Consider the following 21,303-nt stretch of genomic DNA (forward strand, 5'->3'; position numbering starts at 1 on the left):
TGCAGGCAGAGCTCACACAGGAACCTGGAGCAGCCCAGGGACAGCCGGCAGTGAGGCTGCAGAACACAGCGTGCAGGCAGAGCTCACCCAGGAACCTGGAGCAGCCCAGGGACAGCCGGCAGTGAGGCTGCAGGGCACAGCGTGCAGGCAGAGCTCACCCAGGAACCTGGAGCAGCCCAGGGACAGCCGGCAGTGAGGCTGCAGAGCACAGCGTGCAGGCAGAGCTCACATAGGAACCTGGAGCAGCCCAGGGACAGCCGGCAGTGAGGCTGCAGGGCACAGCGTGCAGGCAGAGCTCGCACAGGAACCTGGAGCAGCCGGCAGGGAGGCTGCAGGGCACAGCGTGCAGGCAGATCTCACTCGGGGATCTGGAGCAGCCCAGGGCGACAGGCGCTGGCAGTCCGGAGCCAGCTCCGCTCCGCTCCGCTCCGCTCCGTGCGGCGCTTTTGAGCGCTGGCAGCTGACCCGCACGGAGCGGGGAGTTCCCCGCTGCCATTGGCCCCGCTCGCTGCCAGCCCGCCCGCACGGAGCTGCTCTGGCACTGCTCCCTGGGATTTGTAGTTGCCACAGTCACTCCGTTAAACCGTGGCTCCCGCTCAGACCGCAGGGTTCCGGACACTGAAACGGGCCGGAGATTTCTCTCACCATCACCCGTGCAGTCACTGCAAACCAAGCAAACACCGAGAGGCTGCCCCACACCTGGGCCATCACCTGTTCAATTTTTATTTACAACTTTTGCCACCATCTTTGACCAGATCATTAGATGGGTAATTACAGATGAGAGTAAGGATTACTTCCAAAATAACAATTACAGGGTGCAAACTTTAGAGAAGAAAGCACCAACCTTGCCAAAGTCTCAGAGATCTGCCAGTCAGCTCAACACCAAGGGAGCAACCTTCACTCTCTGAAGGTTTCCTTGGTACACAGACACTGCTCCCGAAAACCAAACAGCAATGGTACACCACTCACTCTGACCAATTGAAACTACCTGAGGACATGAAACACTCACTCACTGTCTACTATCAAATGAAACTACTCTTTCTCATGCCAAATTACTTTCAGACTGCATATTGAAGGTCTGTTCTGTGTGCAAAACATGTTCCTCGTGAAACTCATTTTACATTGAGGTGAAATATCTTAATTTTCAACTATGATTAATAACCAAGGTCTCAGCCCAACAGCGACTCCAGACACATTTGGTGTCACCCATGATCTGTTGGTTTCAAAAGATTACTTCCTAACCTAACCACAGGCTGATGTCTTTGCCCTGGAGCCTTCAGAGCTCTGGTATTACATTTCCCACCCCTGGCAAGAGCTCTGCAACCCAAGATGTTTCATGTCACTAACTCCTGATGTTTCCTTAGCAGCTGCAAATAGATGCTGTGAGTGGTTATACAGTTCTAGATGCAGTGACCTTGTAGGAGAACAGATGCCCAGGATGTGACCAAGGCTGGAACAGGCCATGTGTGAAACAATGAAGGGCCCAGTGACCATTCAGAGCTATTTATGAATAACAAATACAAAATTTTTGCATCCACAAGAGCTTTAATATCTGCATTGATAATGTTCTGCATTTAATATTAATCTTCCACCATTTTCTCTTCAAGGTTGCATCATCTAAAATTTTCTACTTTTACTGCATGTTCAGATAGCCTACTAAGATTATAAAATATACAAAGTAACTAAAAGCAATAATATTAACAGAAAAAGCACAATCTTTGGTGAAACCATTTAAATCTGATAGAGAACTCTACCAACATATTTATCTGAATAAATAAAACAACAGAATTCTTTTTTCAACGTCACTACAAGTGGAAGAATTAGCAATTACAAATCTCTCCATCTCCACCATTCAGAACTTAATATCCAGAAAAGTACAGAAAAGAAAGTCTTTTAATAACAGAACACGTAAATATTTAAATAGGTTGTACTCTGTGGGAGGACAAAAAACAAACAGCTGTCCCTCCTCCCAACAGCATTCCTGACATCCCTTTCTTTTCCAAGTATTCCTTGTGTATTTGCGTAAGGTGAAAGGGAAGCCCTTTAACCCTTTTCCCCGGCAGCTTTCAGTGGCTCTTTCTGTGCTGCCAGGCAGCTGCAGGTCCCAGGGCTGCACTGCAGTGACAAAGTGGGAGCTGGCAGCTGGCAGGGGATGGGCTCCCGGAGCCTCAGCCCCGCCTGTGCCCCTCTGGCCAGGCCACACTCAGCAGGGCTCTGCCCCTCCGGTGCTTGGGGCTCCACAGCACAGCTGCAGCCTGGAGAACACAAAATGCACTGAGTGGGAACTCAGCCTTTCACTGCTCCTGTTGACTTCTGAGGGACAGCTCCCAAAGGATCATCAAAAAGGACAGCAGGGGCAGCCATACCTGTTACACAAAAAAACTACAGAGATTGGCTCCAGGACATAAAGTTCATTTAAAAGGGAATTGCAGCACAGGAGATGGCACAGACTATTGCCTACATATTGTGTTGCTCAGGATGTACAAACTGTTCTGGAAGTGAGGAAATCTCATATTTGTTCTCTGTACCCAGCCACCAACAAAAGGTGTCTCTCAGTCCTAACACATATTGACAATTCTATTTGTTTAGAGCTCAGAGTGAATCTAAATTCTACTTCAATGTAACAGGACATTTACCAACAACTTGGAAAAATCATAAATAGCCCTTTAAATAAATCTCTATTTGAATTCATTCCTGTAAAATACATCAAATATTACAGGACCTGTTCTCAATTGACTTCAGGGTTTTGCTTCCTGAGGGCAGAGAACACATTTATGAGAAGTCCAAGGCACAAGACAACTCGTTTGAGTTTTGCATGGTGTGCCCCCATCCTTGTCCTCACACAAGCTCAGAGCTGCAGAAACAGGAGAGGACCCAAGCACTGCCAAACTGCCTCCCATAAGAAGGCAACTCCTGCAAACCCATCACTAATGTGGGGAAATGTCTGCAGGATCAGAGGAGGCTCTGGGATCCCTGAGTCACCCCCTCTCCAATACCTCCATGGAAAGCCTCAGATCCTACATCTGCAGCACTTGGATTATTTCTTCCTTAGAACTGTCTTCACAAAAATAACCACCAAAACAATCTTAAAGCCCCACCTCCCCTTTATATGCTGACAAAAGCATCTTGCATGTGTTTTTTAAGAAATATGGATCTTGCCTCAGCTTCCAGAGGCAAGCAGGAAAAAGAATGCTTCCATACAAAGTTGCACAGAATAACAAAGACTTTCTGATCTGATTACTCTGCAGCTTGCTTTGAGAAGCAAGTAGTGGGAAAAATCAGTATGTATGTATTTTTCAGGGTTGTTAGTACCGGAAAGAACCAGAAAAAAATTCCTAACCTCCTTCCCCCTACAAAGACCACCTATAAAGTTAATTATCCATAAAGTAATCCCTTTGAAGCCATATGTATCAAAATTTTTAATCCCAAGTTTTTTTAAAAAAGCTGTTTGTTATCAAGGACTGCAAGGGGGAAATTCTACCTGTCGAACCTGGGTCTTGCCACTAAATTCAGGAGTTCCATTGTATTAAATCCACTAATACTATTCTGCAAATAGCTCGTGATGTTGAACAGTAACAACAAACCAGTATTTAAATTTCTATCCACGAAGTTTAGACCAAAATTCCAGGTTGGTGGCAGTCCTGGGAAAAAGGCCGAGTTCTATCCAGTCCAAACTCCCAGGTGGAAAGAAACTAAGCCATGGAAAGCCCAGGCGCGGCACCTCCTGTTTGCTGTGCAGGGATGGTCCCGCTGCAGCGCCCAGCTGGGGCACTAAGGACTGCTCCTACCCTCCACAGAACGGGAGATCCCTGGGAAAGCAGGGAGACCAACGTGCACAGCCCTGCGGAGCTCGGGAAACACAATGGGTTTGGGCGTGTTCGAACAAATCCCAACTCTCGCCGCTGACCATCAGGTCACTCCTACACCACGCAGGCTCCATTCCTAAAGCAGCATCGGTTTAGACAGGTGCTGACCCCCCCAAAAAAGCTCCTGCATCCTGGAACTCAAGTACCGCGATGCAGAACCCCAGGTGGGGCCAAGGTGTTATCCCGGAGCACACAGGGCGATCCCTTACAGCAGCCCTGCCCGCGGTGCCGGTGCGCTGCCCAGGCAGGCAGGCAGCGGCCGTGCCCAGGGCTCACCCTCACCCTCAGCTCCGTGCGCTCAGAGGCCGCTCCGAGCCCCCGGCGCCGCTCTGCGGCTGCTACCGGGCTCAGGGGCAGCCCCGGCGGGCGGGTTCCCCTGGCCAGGTACCGCACAGCCCAGCACAGGGCTCTGCAGCGGGGAGCCCGCCCTCGGGAAGGGGCACGGTCTGTCCGATACCCTGACGGAGAGTGAGCCCCGAGGGCTTCTCACGCCGCTGGCGAGGAGCGAACAGCGGAGCCGCCATTTGCCGGGAACCGCCGACCGGGGAGTGCAGAGGAACCGCGCGCTGTCATTGCTCGGCAGGGAGGGGCTGTGAGGGACACAGGCAGGGACGGGAACGGAAGGGAAGACAGGGCACGGGGCCGGGTCGATGGCGCCCCTCAGGCCCCCGCAGGCTCCCTCGGGCTCTTGGCGCCGCCATGGCGGGGCCGGCGGAGGGAGGGGGCGTGAGGCGGCACGAGCGCCACGTGACGCCGGCAGCGCCCCCGGTCACGTGCTCTGGTTTGTTGTTGCCCGGTCACGTGCCGCGATCACGTGCGGCGGCGCTGCCCGCGGCGGGCGGGGGGGGGCCGGGCGCGAGGGGGGCGGCGGCTGCGGCGGCGCCAAGATGGCGGACGGGGACGCTGCGCCGCTCCGCCCGCGCGGCCCCGCCGGCCCCGGCAGCGACAGCGCCGAGCCTGCGGCCAAACGGCACCGCCGCGGATCGGGGAGCGCCGCGCTCGCTCCGCGCCCTGACCGCGCCGCGGGGCCGCCGCCCGCGCCCGCCGCCGCCGCCGCCGTGCCCGCGGAGCCGCCGGGGGAGGTGGCGGCCGCGGCGGCCGATGGCGGCCGGGCGCCGCGGGAGGACGGCGGCGAGGCGGCGGCGGCGCCGCGGAGCGGCGCGGACGGTGGGGCCGGGCTGCGGGGCCTGCCCCGGGCGGAGCCGCCTCCGCGGCGGGACCAGGGGGAGGGCGCGGAGGCGGCGCCCGGCGAAGACGCGGCGGAGGCGGCCCCGGGCTGCGGGCGGGCGCAGTGTTCGAACGGGGCGGCCGCGGTGCCGGCCCCGCATCCCGGTGAGGACCGACCCCTCCCTTCTCCCCTCCCTCCCTCCGCTCCTCCGCGGCTCCCTCCTCCCCGCACGGCGCCGGCCCCGGGTGTCGCACGGGGCGCGGTGTCACGGCCGGGCGCGGGGAGCGCCGCGGGCCCGGCCCCGCACACGGAGCGAACCCCGGGGCCCTGCGGCTCCGCCGGCCGGGGCAGCGCCGGGCCTGGCCCGGTACGGCACGGCTTGTGCCGCACGGGGACAGCGGCTCGGCTTCAGCCCTGGAAACGGTTATTCTGCTGTGGTGCTGGCAACAAGTTATTAAAATGAGAAATGATAAGCCCGGTTTCCTTTTCCTAATCTCTGCCGTGTTAATTATTGTATTTTTGATCCTTAGAAACTTGCACGCAGGCTCAGGAGCAGCAGCCTTGACTGGTTCTTTAAAGAACTGCAAGTGACAGTCTTGGCTAAGGTTTGAGTGACTGCAGCACAAAACTAAACTATAATCTTTCTAAATTCTTTCAGACCATATTTGAAGTGTACTGGTGGGCAGCATCACTGTGAAAGTACCTCCCAGTACAAACTGTTCAGGTTTGAGTTGTGTTTTGTTGGACTTGGTAATTGTGGGGTTTTTTTAAAGCAGTGTTTTGGAAAGATTTATTAAAATGTATCAGACGCTGCATTCTGCCAGTACAGTCTTTACATTTTCTCTTGGAATGCAGTTAAAGATACTTTATAGTAAAACTCTACTGAAACTTTTTGTCTGTGCAAAAGCAGTCCAAAAGGAACAGGTACAGAATAAACCTGCAACAACTTCAGTATTGAAATCCTCCATTGGAGCAGCTCAGAGCTAAGCCAGTGATCTCTAACCAGTGCCTTCCTTACACGAAGCCTTTTGCTCAGGTCCCCCCGAGCCTCGGGCGTGTTTTGCTGTGCCTGGTTTAGTTCTGGCCAGCATTACGCCTGCTGTCCTTTGAGAAATACTCAGAGAGTGTTACAGTTTAAACTGTTACTTTATCCTGCTTGTATCTGTCTCTGTTTCCTAAATCCCAGGCTCTGTGGCCTGTGTGTGAGGAGCCTTTCACAATGTAAGCTTTGCTGCTTGATACAGAAGCCATGAAGGTTTCTTAAGTTAAACTTTCACCTCGCAGTTACTGATGTCTGCTAATGCACTTTTTCCTTCTTCAAAATTTTCAATATCTTCACTGACTTCATGCATAACGAGATGGAACTGAATTGCTGTAAATAAATAGATTAATAATAGTAGTGTCTGTGAGCTCCTGTGGCCTCAGAAGAACAAGACAGCCAGAACCAACAACAAATTTCTGTCACTGACCTCTTTCTTGTCTAATCAAAAATAAAGTATTTATGCCAACAAGGAGAAGGACTTGAAGAAGAACACAACCTCTGAATAAAAAATGGTGGCGTTTTGTGATGTTCTTTATTTAAGAATCAAGTGGAATAACAGCTAAAATAGTGCAGGGGCTTCTTCAGATAAGAGACTGAGAACTACATTAGGGACTCTGCTTTACAGAGCATGACTGAAATTTGTTCTTTGTTCATATCTTAGATTTTCAACAACTGAATCTACAGGTGCTGAGGCTATTTCTACTAAAGCCAGTAAAAAAGGTTGAGTTGTCTAAGTTCTAATAAGCTGCTCAGGTTGGAATGTAGATTTCCCCTTCAGTGTGAGCTCAGTAACACAAGTGCCTTGTTCTGCCCTGGGATGGTTCATCGAGGTCTGAGATGGAGTTAGATTGAGTTTCTCTGGCTTAAGGCCACGGGCTCAGCTGAGGTGACTGGCAGCAGACCCAGCTGCAGGGGCAAATGGATGAGAGAAACTGAGTGAAGGTGGTTCAGGGGAGCATGTTCTGTGTCACAAGTGAAATGCCACAAATTGTGTATGTGGTCAGCAAATACAGCTGAGCTGCAAGGTAACACCCTCACCAAATCCTGTGAATTTGTTGTAGCAAATGAGCACTTGTGGGTTTCTTTCAAAATGCTGTTAAAATGCTCTTAAAACCTAGTCAAAGATCTGTCTGCAATGGCGACATGTTTTCATTTCACCCAGTTTTTCAATGAGCTGAATGCAGTGAGAATTGTAGGGGAAGGACATTTTTAATTATACTTTTAAAAGGTTTGGATTTTTTTCTATGGTGAAATATCCATAATGCCCAACACTTCGGAGAATGAACTTTCAACAAGGTCATCATGCAGTCCCCTGAAGCCCAGCATTGAGGTAGCAAACCCTGCAGTAAATCTACCAACAGCTTGGAAGTATATCTATAAATGTGGAGAAAAATAGACATTTTCTGTGCCTAAGTGACAAAACTGCCAATTGAGAGTGAGATTTTTGTTTTTGTGATCTGTTTGAAGATACCCCATGCCCCTGGGCTGGAGTGTAACCCCCTGCTCGTGCTGTCTTGCAGATAACTTCCTCCTCAGCGATGAAATCATAGCCAATGGCTTCCACTCCTGTGACAGTGATGATGAAGACAGAGCCTCACATGCAAGCTCCAGTGACTGGACCCCAAGACCACGTATAGGTAGAAGCCTGGAGCATGTTCTTGGATGCTCTTTGCCTTTGAACAGTCACTTAATCCTCCCCAGTATTCAAATTATTTTTCCTGTTGCAAACATATTGGCAATTAGTGCTTCTGAACAGTTTAGAGGTGTTGGCTGTATTCTGTATGTTATTTAAGGAGTTTAAAAATGAACCCCTTGAAACTTGCTGTATTTTGATTTAAATTGTCAATGTCTTATTTTTTTCTTGAATAGAAATCCTGCCACAATCCCTATTAAAAGCATACAAACAGGTTCACTAAATTAGACTAATTTATGGCATATTTCTATAGCCTGCCTACTTACTGTTAACTCTTTAAGGGACAAGAAGATGATCCCTGTATGATTTTAGGACAGTGAGCCCTCATCTCGAGTGTTTTTGGAAAGATTGATTTAATGGCTTGAGGAGGTAATGTCTGAAATAATTCATGTTAGATGACCAAAAAAACAAGAAAAATCCATGGATTTCTGGGCTCTATGTGTCTGTTTAGAGTGATGGTTTATAATACCACTGGAAAGTATGTGCATGTTTGTTGTTTGTTTGGTTTTGTTTGTTTTCAGCTTATTCCTGTAAATACCAAATGTTGGGAAAGTACAGATGGAGACACATTGTGAAAATCCCGTTGCACCTCTAAAAGAGGTTAACTTTGCTGGAAACTGGGATTTTTACTTGACTTTCTATGAAATCCTTCATGGGTTAACATAACATAATGATAAATAAATAAAATGCCCAGCTCTCACTTCAGAGTTTAGACCAAAATACAGGGGGTTTGATGAATGGAGTATTAAATTGGATTAATGAAACTGTACTAGCAAGCATTAGTAAATGGAACAATAACCATGATCATCTGCAGTACCTGACTCTGTTTTAAATATCTGTGTTTTTTAATTTTCTTAGGTCCCTACACTTTTGTTCAGCAGCATCTTATGTTGGGTACAGACCCACGGACGATTCTGAAGGACCTGCTACCAGAAACCATCCCTCCACCTGAACTGGACGACATGACTCTGTGGCAAATTGTGATAAACATCCTTTCAGAGCCACCAAAGAGGAAGAAGAGGAAAGATATTAACACCATTGATGATGCTGTGAAACTTCTGCAGGAGTGCAAGAAGATCATGGTCTTGACTGGAGCTGGGGTAGGTATTGCTGCAGCGTTGGTGTGCAAATGTGAAACCAGGTTGGTTCAGTGCAGCATGCAGGGGTGGGAGCAAGTCACTGTGCTGGGGGGAGTCCAGCCCACTGCAGGGACTGCAGCTTCACTGGAAATAACTCCATCTCTCTTCTCAGAACAAAATATTCTTAGACATAGAAACTTGTAAACAGCTGCTCCCATGCAAAACAGTTACAGAATGAGAACACTTTACCTGTCCAGAACTTTTTCTATCCTAGTCTTCAAACAAAGGGGATGGCTTTTGTAAACAAAATCCCAGTGGATCTCTTAAAATCCCAGATGGAGCTTGAGGGACCGGAAGAATAGGATTAGGAAAGAGTTGGGGGGCTGAGGAGGAGTATGATCAATCATAGGGACAGTTTGATCGGATTTCTGCAGACTGAATGTTACTTTGAGCACATGGTGCTTTGTGATGGTGATAAAGTTACTCACTGACTAAAGAACATTTCTGCACGACTGCACATTTGCAGCTCAGTACCTGTGCACCAGATCATTTCTTGCTTCTGTTGTTCACACACAGATGGTGTGACACGACTCACAGCAGATGAGTAATTCAAATCAACTTTTACAAGAGCGCTGCTACTCCCCATCCTGCTCTCTCCATACTTGCATACACCTGTTTCTCCTCCTCTTCCCATGCTATTTTGGGGTAGTCTGAGACAATGGTTTCAGTCCTTAATGACTATTACAATGCTTTGATAAGCAATGTTTATCAATAAACAACTTCTATCAAAAGGGGTTTATTCTTCAGAAGTAAGAATATATATTTTTTAAAAGCAAGACTATTCTGTTACTGTGTTAGCATGTAAAAAAAAATTAAAATATCAACTACCATATCTAAGCCTGAGTTGGCAGATCAGTGAACAATTAATAATTAAATTTAATGCAATAATGCTCTAAATTTTTGTTCACATCTTACAAAACTTCCAGTGGTAAAAGCAAGTTCTGGTATCCTGTTACTACCTGTGCAGACTGTACTAAAGGGATTTTTGTCCACTTGCCAAATTTTGTTTCTGTGCCATTTCTCCTGATTGTGATTTGGGAATTGTTATATTGGACCAAAAAAAAAAAAGAAGAAAAGAAAAATAAATACAGAGAACCCAGGCTGGTTTTGTTCTTAATGTTTCTGAGCACTGAGCATACAGAAATGTGGTTTCCCAGAACAACACTTTATGGTCCAATATGTAGTTTCACTTATTTCAGATTGCAAAAATATATTTCAGGTGTCAGTGTCTTGTGGAATACCTGACTTTAGATCCAGAGATGGCATCTATGCACGCCTTGCTGTGGACTTCCCAGACCTTCCAGATCCTCAAGCAATGTTTGATATAGAATACTTCAGAAAGGACCCCAGGCCGTTTTTTAAGTTTGCAAAGGTATGGTTTTCCAGCAGTTCTTGTCTTGGTCAGTAAAGGCAGATGACAAAATTAAAATGCATAACTCTGATAAAAACTAGAAACTGCTCAGCAACATTCTCTCTCTTTTTAAAGCTTATTTTACTGTTCCTGTTGTAAGTTCATGATATAAACAACCATTTCAGATGGTTGAAAAGATCTCAGTGATATTAAACAGTATCAAAAGCAGAGATTATGTCTCTTAGACAAGAAGGAATTGTAGAAACTGTAGACATATGGAGAAACAAAAAAAAAAAAACCCAAACCAAATTGCATTTAGTCTTCACTTTCCTTGGGACCAAAAAGAAATCAAACCCAAGACATAAGAATTTCTACAGGACCAGTGAGAACTTGTGAAAATCAATCACCACTGGTTGTGCTCATTCTTTCTTCCATTTGCTAACAGTTCATACTACTGGTCTGTCCTGTTACAAAGATTGGAAAAGAAAACCCAGTGCATTCTTTCTCTGCTTGGCTTTCTCTGAAAGCCTTCTATCCAGATACTAACAAATTTTGATGCTCATTAGTATACTTGGTTCCTTTGGGTTTTAATATTAAAAAAACACCACCCCCACAAACAAAAACCCACCCCAAACCAAAAAACACCACAGCAAGCAAAAAAATCAACTTACTTGAAACCTGTCTACACACAGCTTTACAGCTTTTACCAGAAAAGTCCAAATCTAACTTAGCTGATATTTTTTACTTTTCTGCTTTTCCACTCCTCCTCTTCCTTTTCTGTCTATCAGAATACATGTTTCTAGTAACAAATATTGAGGTCACTTGACATTTAACAAAGGAGAGAAAGCTTTCCTATTTCATAATTCTCAAAACCAGAAAAAGATCTGAACATTGCTTTTATGCTGTGTAGAACCAAAGTCCCAGCTTGCAGGGAGCAGTTCCTCCTGCCAGGCTGAGGAGCTGAGCAGTGGGTGAGGAGCTGGATCCAGGGCAGTGGCCAAGGGCACAGGGAGGGAGCAGGGGAAGGGCTCTGGGATGGCTGGGACAGTGCCCAGCTCAGGTAAACTCTGTATCCACATCCAGTGTCTAATGTGCTGCTGAATTCCCCAGGAAATCTACCCAGGACAGTTCCAGCCATCTCTCTGTCACAAGTTCATCGCTTTGATGGATAAAGAAGGAAAACTCCTTCGCAACTACACTCAGAACATAGACACACTGGAGCAGGTGGCAGGGATCCAAAGGATAATCCAGTGCCATGGTTAGTGTGTTTAGTTTCACTTATGTTCCCTGTGGGAATTCTTACTGGTGCATGTGACAGGGTAATCGCTGTTGGAATTAAACTTTCTTTCCTCGAATTCCTGTCTCTTGCCAACAAATATTCTGATTTTTAAATGCTGAAGTTTTGTTTTAGACAGCTTACATATTTAAATCAGAAGTGTTTCAAGTAGAAATAACTCCTTTCAGGAATTGAGCTTGATGAAGGGTCTGCGTGTCAGTGAAGATCCACACCCTGTTGGCACAAGCTTAGACTGTAACTTCTAAAATGCATTTGGTGCTTCTTGATCTCTGTGACAACATGACATGGAAACCAGTCTTGCCATAGGTCCCTCTCACTGCCCATTCCATTTCATTCCTCCTATGAAATGGGAGTCTGAGTGTTACCTGATTCTTTAATTAGGTTATATTCCACTGAAATCTGAAAATATCCTGACACTTCAGTGACTCCACCTCATGTATAAAACATTGAGCATTAATCACCAGTTCAGTTGAACTGAAGATCATCTTGTTACACCTTCAGTGTCATACAGATTCTGTAATTATGAAGCCTAATTAAGTGGAATTGCTTTAATTGCTTGATACACTTTCTGTTTTCAAGGGCTTGCATATGTCAAGCTGAAAGTCCAAGGATTAATTTTCAAGAAAAGTATTCAGAAAATTAGTTCTTAAATGCATGTTTGGATCATTTAGTGAACTTCAGACACATAAATCATCTAAAAGCAGCACTGGCATGTTTGTAAAGCCCATCCATCTAATTGCACCTTTGCCAGGGGCCAGACTCTCGTGGTTTCCATACCTACAAGGCTCAGCTCAGTGCAGATCTGTGGGGTGGGATTCTCCAGACAGAGCAAGCACAGTGCTCTGAACAGAGCCCAGGCAGCACACAGCACTCTGCCAGTCAGCTCCCACCCCCAGGGCTGGTTTCCATCTGTGCTCAGTGTGTCACACGTTTTCTTTTGGCTGCCATTTCATCTGAGACATTTATCACAAACCCCTTACCTGGCTGGGCTTTTGCACATCACTGCTGTGCTCAAGCTCCCCATTTTTCCAGTTGCACACTGCAGGGATGGATCACAGACCATCTTTAGTGTCTGTCCTGTATAAGGTGATTCTGAATGACACAGATGCTTTAAAAGCATCTGCACTTAGAGATTTTGAGGCCTTTGAAAATTAGCAAAGGTTGTTTTGAGCCCACCAAGCTTTATCTGACCTACAGCTGCTGCTCTTTAACAAATGGTTGTTGCCTAATGATGGTGGCTGGAGAGAAACCAAAACTCTTCTGTGGGGGCTCACACTGCTCTACTTATTCTACTTTTTCCTGTGGCTGGGGCAATGGCAAGTTAATCATGAGGAGTTGAAAAAGAACCTTGCAGTGATTTGGGGAGTTCTTATGTGAACCTTCAGCCCCATCTGTCACTGCACACCTACAGTACAGTTCCTCCTATGAGAACTGTGGTGTCTGAGATGCATTCTGCTGTATTTAAAATGGCTCTTGCATTCAACCCATGCATCTGAAATTAGATAGTATTCCTTGCCATTGCTGGAGCTGAGTGAGCAGAGGCTGTGGCCTGGGAATGGCTCATGCATGGCACCAAACTTCTGCTGGTGAACAATAATTCACATTATGGAGTTGCAGAGAAGTGCAGCAGATGCCTCTGAGTTGGGTCTGTGAGCCTGGCAGACATCCCTAACGTGCTGTAAGAAGCTCTGAATTATTACAATCAGCTAATTAGAATGAGCCAATAACTGTCACACCTCCCATAGTCCTTGGAATCCCTCACTCTGGGGAGCTGCAGTGCTGAGCAAGGTTTCAGAAGCTATGCTGTTTGCAGGCCTGCAGTGATCAGCAGAGCTGAGCTGCCAGTTGCTCATAAATGATCTGCTCCAGGTTTTTCTGTGCTTTCACTCTCTTTGTCTTACCCAGATACAATACCCTGAAAGCATATTGTCTTTTCTAATGCATTTCCTCAGTTATTCTGTGCTCTGTGGGTTCCTGTGCTGCTGATGCTGTGCAGCACCACTGCTGTGTAACAAGAAGGGCAATTTCTGTTCTCTGCTCCTTGTCTGTGCTTGCACAGCTCAGGGGAAAGAGAGGACACAGAATCATTTGTGTTGGCATGCATGTGGTACATGGCTACTCCTAAAACAAGATTTCTGCTGACTAACACCTAGAACAGCAACAACTTCTAGTATTACAAGGATCTCCTCTTAATTTTACATTACCTTTTTTAATGCCTGATTTCTGTAGCACTGCAACATAACAGCCTTTTTGTCAAAACAGCTTGGGCTTAAGACCAAATCTGAATAACTAAAAATCCTGATGCTACCATTCGGGTTTTTCCCCTCAGGTTCCTTTGCAACAGCTTCCTGCCTGATCTGTAAATACAAAGTTGATTGTGAAGTTGTTCGAGGAGATATTTTCAATCAGGTAAAAAATCTACTTTAACTCACTGCAGCTTTCTAATAAGTAATTAACTCAAAAACACCCCACACCAAACCCTGAACCATCATACTGGGATTGCTTACAAGATCTGCTTTTAAAAGCCTCCATATCTCTGCATGTATTTCAAAGAAGTGCCTCTCTGTATTTTAGCATTTCCTCTGGTATTTAGAAGTATACTCAAATACTCTACTGCAAAAATACGGTAATGGCAAAAATCAGAACAAAACCTTAAAAGTCCATTTGTAATGGCTCCTCTGATAAAAAGTAGAGGTTTAATGGTAAGCAAAAAGCTGGATTTATACCTAGTTTGTGTTGATCTGAACTTATAGTCACACTGAGAAAGCCTTTTATAACACTGGATGCTCTTTGAGCATTTTCCTTTATTAAAAATGTGTTTCAAACAGCAGCTGATACATGGAGAGATTGCTAACCACAGAGCAGGCTAGAGCAAGGATCAAATGGGGTGTTGGTGTTCCTAGGACTCCTGAACTATTCCATGTTCCAAACTCCCCATGTCTGGGTGTCAAGTGACCTGGGAGCAAGGCAGGAGTTGGTTCTGCTCTGTCAGAGCAGAGGAACCTTTGACCTGGAGAGACCCTCTCTGCCTTTGCTCTTCTTCCCCTTCTTTTGAAGGAACAGAGGAGATAATTCTGTGATCAAAATGATCTTGTTTATGCAAATGAAAGGGGACTCTCCACAGGCTCATTGGTTTTTTTGATAAATGCTTCAGAGTCCACAGTTGCAACTTTAGATGAGAAATACGGAAGGGATGTAAATCCTTCAGGCATTACATTTGAAATGGAATTCATTGAAAGCCTTTCAGAAGAGATGTTTGAGTTAAAGCTTTAAGAAATGTGAATCTCATAAGCCTGAAGCCTTGTAACACTGAATTACTGAATGTGAAATTTGGTTTACTCTGCTATTAAGAATAGTATTTTTAAGAACATCCTACAGATATTTTTTGCTCCTTTACCTCCAGAGCCAGCTGGCTGGAGTTAGATTTTCTCTTTCTAATATATAACGATCTGAGGGGAAAGTTCAAGACTCATTTTAGCCATCTGCTCCTTTTTGGGGAGTCCTGTAGGTGGTTTCCCTTGACTGTGGGATTATTGAGTGCTTTCTTGCTTGGGTGCAGGGTGAAGGTTTCCACCACACCAGTTCCTAGCTCTTGTGCCAAATTCTTCTTATCCCACAAGGCATCCATCCCAAAAGGCTTTTTTTTGTTCAAACACTTGAATTTTTGGGAAAGATCATTTGACACTAGAGGAAGACCTTCTACTTGTGATATTTTCTGATTTGGAGAGTATTGTCTTCTGTCCCACTGCAGGCATCCATAAAATTAATTCATTCATTTAAACTTTCAACATTCTATATTATTTTTTCTGCAGCTGTTCTCTGTATAGTAGGGACTTGTTATGCATTTAAATGTCAGTTTTCAGGTATTTTTCTATTCCAATAAGTAATGTACATATCTTTTCACCTTTCTAGCTCTAATTTGTAGCTTGTGATGGTTTCTGTATGATTGCAGCTCCTTGGATTTATTGTGAAGTCTTATATTTTAGCACTACAGCTGAAAAAACTTGTACTATTAGAAGGAAATTGCTCAGTATCGTCTGTAGATCTTTCACTCACCTTCTTGCTTTTCTTCTCTCTTAAAAAGTCTTTAGATAGGGAAGAATTGAAAGAGGTCCCAAAGATCAGAAAACTCCCTGGCTCAGGAAAAAAGGGAATCTACTTCTCCACAAATCTAACTAGTGGCCACTTTGGTTAGTGAAGCAGGATTCTCCTCTGTTTCTGAGGAATTAGAAAAGTTTAAAATGGAGACCAAGCAAGTTCTGGCCTCTGTTCTTGTCCTGGATTCTCTTAGCCAGCTGCCTGCCACAGTGCCCTGTACCTTTGTGGGTGCAACACCTGTAACCTTTTGGAGGAGAAACTCCTGCTGTGGCACATGTGGTGTTTCAGAGGGCAGCCCTGCAGGCAGTACAGGGGCTGGGAGGTGTCAGTGTTTCAGAGGGCAGCCCTGCAGTAACAGGGGCTGTGGCACATGTGAGTGTTTCAGAGGGCAGCCCTGCAGGCAGTAACAGGGGCTGTGAGGTGTCAGTGTTTCAGAGGGCAGCCCTGCAGGCAGTAACAGGGGCTGTGGCACATGTAAGTGTTTCAGAGGGCAGCCCTGCAGTAACAGGGGCTGGGAGGTGTCAGTGTTTCAGAGGGCAGCCCTGCAGGCAGTACAGGGGCTGGGAGGTGTCAGTGTTTCAGAGGGCAGCCCTGCAGGCAGTAACAGGGGCTGTGAGGTGTCAGTGTTTCAGAGGGCAGCCCTGCAGGCAGTAAGAGGGGGCTGGGAGGTGTCAGTGTTTCAGAGGGCAGCCCTGCAGGCAGTACAGGGGCTGGGAGGTGTCAGTGTTTCAGAGGGCAGCCCTGCAGGCAGTAACAGGGGCTGGGAGGTGTCAGTGTTTCAGAGGGCAGCCCTGCAGGCAGTAACAGGGGCTGTGGCACATGGGAGTGTTTCAGAGGGCAGCCCTGCAGGCAGTAACAGGGGCTGTGGCACATGTAAGTGTTTCAGAGGGCAGCCCTGCAGGCAGTAAGAGGGGGCTGTGAGGTGTCAGTGTTTCAGAGGGCAGCCCTGCAGGCAGTAAGAGGGGGCTGTGAGGTGTCAGTGTTTCAGAGGGCAGCCCTGCAGGCAGTAACAGGGGCTGGGAGGTGTCAGTGTTTCAGAGGGCAGCCCTGCAGGCAGTACAGGGGCTGGGTGGTGTCAGTGTTTCAGAGGGCAGCCCTGCAGTAACAGGGGCTGTGAGGTGTCAGTGTTTCAGAGGGCAGCCCTGCAGGCAGTAACAGGGGCTGGGAGGTGTCAGTGTTTCAGAGGGCAGCCCTGCAGGCAGTAAGAGGGGGCTGTGAGGTGTCAGTGTTTCAGAGGGCAGCCCTGCAGGCAGTAACTGGCTGCTGTGTGCAGGTGGTGCCCCGCTGTCCCCGCTGTCCCCCCGAGGAGCCGCTGGCCATCATGAAGCCGGACATTGTGTTCTTTGGGGAGAACCTGCCTGAGCAGTTCCACCGTGCCATGAAGTACGACAAAAATGAAGTGGATCTCCTCATTGTCATTGGGTCTTCACTCAAAGTAAGACCAGTAGCATTGATCCCAAGTAAGTGACTGTCTCTGGTAATATTTTCTTTACAAATTTTGGATCAGAAGTGGGATTCTCAGTTAACGAACTCCAAGCTCTTAGAAACATCTTTGGCTCAATTCAGTGAGCACCACTAAATTGTAAGACGAAAGCTTGCCTATGTAAAGCTGAAATGCAAAATTGAGAAAGTAACAAATTCTAAATGCTTTTTCTACACTCCAGGTAGATCTCAAGGTAATTAAATTATTATCTGAAAAACTGCTCTCTCAAAGCTGAATGACTCCATTCTAAGATTCATTTCTCTCCGTGCTTGCGAAATGCTTTAGAAGGGCTTGAAGGCTTTAGAAAGGAAGCATCTCAAAAGCAGTAATTCCTCATGTGCACTTAGGTACATAAAACAGATGCACAAAATCAACATAATTTGAAGATATTATAGTACTAATTTTAGTCTTTAATATTACTGTAGCCAGTATTTCTGTGCATATGTTTCTCAGTGATTGAGAAATGCTTTTAACTGGAAAAAATGGGGGGGAAAATCCCATCTAAGCAGGCTACAGTAGGCACAGCATCTCAAACCACCGTTGTTAAATTTGGGACTGGCTTGCCTTCTTCCTGACCTGGCTGGTTTTTTGTCTTGGTTCAAGTGAAGGCATGAAGAGAAGCCTGAGCTTTCTCAGTCGGTCTGTGCTGGAAGTCAAACCCCAGTGACTACCTTTGAATTCTCTTTTCCATCTATAGGTTCCATCCCCCATGAAGTGCCTCAGATCTTAATTAATAGGGAACCTTTGCCTCATCTACACTTTGACGTGGAGCTTCTCGGAGACTGTGATGTTATTATTAATGAATTGTGTCAGAGGTTGGGTAGTGAATACACAAAACTTTGCTACAACTCGGTCAAACTCTCAGAAATCACAGAGAAGCCTCCACGGCCGCACAAGGAGCTGGAAGCGCTCTCGGCTGAGCTCCCACCAACCCCTCTGAACATTTCAGAAGGCTCCAGCTCACCAGGAAGGATGAGCCCACCCGATACTGCCGTGGTGTCACAACACCCACCTGAATGTAAGCTAGAAAACTGTGAGCCTGCCTCTGAAACTAAAGGGACCTGCTCAGAGGAGACGCTTCAGGACACACAGGTGTCATCAGAAAACCCTGAAAATCCTGCTAGTGAGCTAATGAACTCTGAAACAATGAAGGAAAATGGATCTAATGATGGAGAAAATAAAGAAAAGAGTGAAATATTGAAGAAGTGTTGGGTAAACAGGTCTGCAAAAGAACAGATTAGCAAAAGGCTGGATGGTAAGTGTTAATGCTTTTCAGTATTTTACTTCCTTTTGGCTGATACATTTATGCTAGACTTACTTTAAAGTGATAAAAAGTTACTCTTGAGACAGTGGGTCTATTTTTGTTCAGACAAGGGTCTACATAACTCTCATTGAACCATTTATTTCTTTTGGAGAAGCCAGTAGGAAATACTTTTTGTATTTCATAATAGGTTTAAAAATCAGTGATTACATACTCACCTAAAAGATTAAAGTTTAGGAGGTTGAAGGTAGGTATCAAAAAATAAATCCCTTCGTAACATTTTCAAATGCATTTTCAGAAAAGTTGGTTTGGTCCTGAGGTGTTCAGAAGCTGGTCACAGTAGAGCATGATTTGGTATTGCAGTAGAGCTGGAAGACAAAGTAATGACAGGACTTAAAAATCTCACAGCTGGAGTGAGGCACGTTTTTAAGGAAAGTTTAGACTTTCCAAGGAAGCCCTCCAGTGTGCAGTCTTGTAACTGATGTAAGGAGTCAAGAATTAAAGTGCAATTTTCTAAAGGAAAGGCTGGGTTTAGACTTTGATACTCCATGCAGGGGCTCCTGTTCTGTCGTAGGTAGAGGAAGTCTAGCTGGGAATGTGTTCCCGTAAAACAGCTGCTGAACAATCAGCATAAATTCTCTTTGGTGCCAGAGGGAGGGGGAGGAGGAACACTGAGTTTCCAGTGAAGCATTTCTTCTGTCCTTCGTAATAAATACACACACATGGGCATAAATCCCTTTTCTTGTCATCTGCTTTGTCAGTTGTCACTGTTGAAAACAGATCTATGCAGGCACCTTTTAACCACGCGCTTTTGTATCCAGCATGTCCCTGAGTGTTCACATTCTGTTGCAGGTTCCCAGTATCTGTTCCTGCCACCCAACCGCTACATCTTCCACGGTGCTGAGGTGTACTCGGATTCCGAGGACGACATCATCTCCTCCAGCTCCTGCGGCAGCAGCAGCGAGAGCGGCTCGTGCCGCAGCCAGAGCTTGGACGTGGAGGATGAGAGTGAGATGGAGGAGTTTTACAATGGCATAGAGGATGAGGATGCTCCCGAGCGGGAAGAGGAGCCTGGATTCGGGGAGGATGGAGCCGAGCAGGAGGAGTTGGCAGCTGAGGAATCAGCTGAGACCAGCGAAGCTGCAGGGATGGAGCATCCGAGCAACGCGCTGTGAAGTGATCGCTGACTGGTTACAGGAACTTCCCACCAGCAATAGGAGCTTTGGCATGTCAGAATGAATGTTTACGTCTGAATTTAGAGCAACAAAACCATAAGGATGTAGTGTTTATAAATAACTAAAACAGATTTTCATGCTTAGTTTTTTACCTTTTTCAATAAAAATCTATTACTGCGCACTCAACACTAACTCATCTTTTTTTTAAGGTACTAGGATTATCTAAACAACTGTCACTATGTTCACTTTTAAGTTCATCTGTCTGATCAGGCACCCATGTATATAATACATATTTTTGCTTAATAAATTTCAGCTTATATTATTTTTAAACAGTTTTGAAAAAGCCATTGGAATGTTAAACTAATATAAAGGGAACAGCTAATTTAGACCAAAGAATGGTATTTTCACACCTCTTGCTTTGTAACACTTTGGTTTATTTAAAATCTTACGCTTCTGCTAAACCTTTCATTCACGCCTAGTCTGTCATTAAACACTGGCATTTTCTAAGACCTACTGTGGCAGCTAATTTTTTTTTGCTTTAACAGTTCCTTTGTATGTTTGAGACAAACCTAATTGCAAGCAGATAGCGAGATGGAAACAAGACAGCAGCACTTGAGGAATCCAATGGTTTTTAGATTGATCAAGAAGTGCTGTGAAAATGCTGAGGTTGCTGAGTGTTTGACTTCTTGTGGACATGAAACGTTGTTGACATTGGCTCCCTAGCAGTGAGAATCCAGCATTTTAAACAGAAAGGATCCCCCCAGTCAGAGGCTGTCACGCTGGACCCAGCGGCCACATCTAGAGCAGATTGCTTTATAAATAGCATTTGAGGAATTGCCAAGGCTCCAGTGTGGAACAGAGTTGAGAAGAGTGTTCCTCCCAGTGTGAGAAGGCGCAGCAATGAAGCTCTTCCTCTGTGCTCACGGATGCACCAAGCCCAGGAGAGACTGACTCCAGTGGTGGGAGTCTCTGTTTATGCTGCCAAGGAGCTCCACGTGGATTAATTCCTGCTGGCCTGAGCTCCTGACTGAGCTGGGAAATCTCCTCCAGCTGCCAGCTCCACCCTGGACACGACAGCAAAGCGGCTTCTCCCACTCTGCTCTCTCAAGTGCGAGGCTGCCTTAAAACTGGATGTTGCAAATGTTCAAGTGCAGATTGTTTCCAAGCCTTTAGAACTATTTTGTACAATTGCACAGTGCAGTAGTCAGTGAAACAGCATTTTTCTATAAACCACTTTTTCAACATTGGCCCAAATGAACTCAACGATGTAGATTATTCATATATTTTGCTTTAATATTTATTACATTTTGGAAGATGTATAGTAGCTGTTCTTTGAACATAAACCAACAGTTAATAAATATTTAAGAACAGCCTCCTGTATTCATCGGGAAATGTTGGCATGTCGTCTCATTGTCCAAATTTAACACAGCTCTTATTTGGCTACATTAAAGAATGCAATATGTTTAGTTTTCACTTGCATGTCACAATGTATTAGTTTGTGCTATAGGAGATATTTTAAATTGAAATACTTTGTTTTAAATTATTTTTACAGTGAGGATTGGTTTCTGCTCTTTTATATTGTATATAGTGTCTTTTATGTAATCTACTGGCATATGTTTTGTAGAAGACTGTTTAAAATGACTGGCTATCTTCCTGCAACTTTTGAAATACAAAACCAGTGTTTTATACTCGTACACTCTGTTCTAAAGTCTATTAAAATTGTCATTTGA

The 21,303-nt window shown here is 45.8% G+C and overlaps 1 protein-coding gene across 5 annotated transcripts; it reads left to right on the forward strand.

The window, feature by feature from the left end:
• The first annotated feature begins 4,516 nt into the window (after positions 1–4,516).
• Positions 4,517–21,303, forward strand: SIRT1 (sirtuin 1). 5 transcript variants are annotated; one of them, XR_011681009.1, is made up of 10 exons: positions 4,517–5,198; positions 7,597–7,713; positions 8,628–8,869; positions 10,128–10,280; positions 11,370–11,517; positions 13,886–13,965; positions 16,928–17,114; positions 17,835–18,392; positions 19,251–19,782; positions 20,119–21,303. XR_011681009.1 is itself a non-coding variant. In XM_071438377.1 (9 exons), the coding sequence occupies exons 1-9, from the start codon at positions 4,517–4,519 to the stop codon at positions 19,571–19,573; spliced, it is 2,490 nt and encodes an 829-aa protein (XP_071294478.1). In that variant the 3' UTR covers positions 19,574–21,303. The 5 variants fall into 5 exon arrangements, 4 of the variants coding, with proteins under 4 accessions (XP_071294478.1, XP_071294479.1, XP_071294482.1 ...); XM_071438377.1 differs by having other exon boundaries at positions 19,251–21,303; XM_071438381.1 differs by lacking the exon at positions 4,517–5,198 and adding an exon at positions 5,740–5,758 and having other exon boundaries at positions 19,251–21,303.

This window comes from Agelaius tricolor, unplaced genomic scaffold (assembly GCF_023055355.1).
Source record: "Agelaius tricolor isolate 1412-34295 unplaced genomic scaffold, bAgeTri1.0.p SCAF_13, whole genome shotgun sequence".
In the NCBI taxonomy this organism is placed as follows: Eukaryota; Metazoa; Chordata; class Aves; order Passeriformes; family Icteridae; genus Agelaius; species Agelaius tricolor.

Bases quoted from the DNA above. Each gene is read 5' to 3' on its own strand.
- SIRT1 (XM_071438377.1), top strand. From the start codon at position 4,517: ATGGCGCCCCTCAGGCCCCCGCAGGCTCCCTCGGGCTCTTGGCGCCGC. The intron at 10,281-11,369 runs GTATGGTTTTCC...TGAATTCCCCAG, and splicing joins CGTTTTTTAAGTTTGCAAAG to GAAATCTACCCAGGACAGTT. The intron at 18,393-19,250 runs GTAAGTGTTAAT...ATTCTGTTGCAG, and splicing joins GATTAGCAAAAGGCTGGATG to GTTCCCAGTATCTGTTCCTG.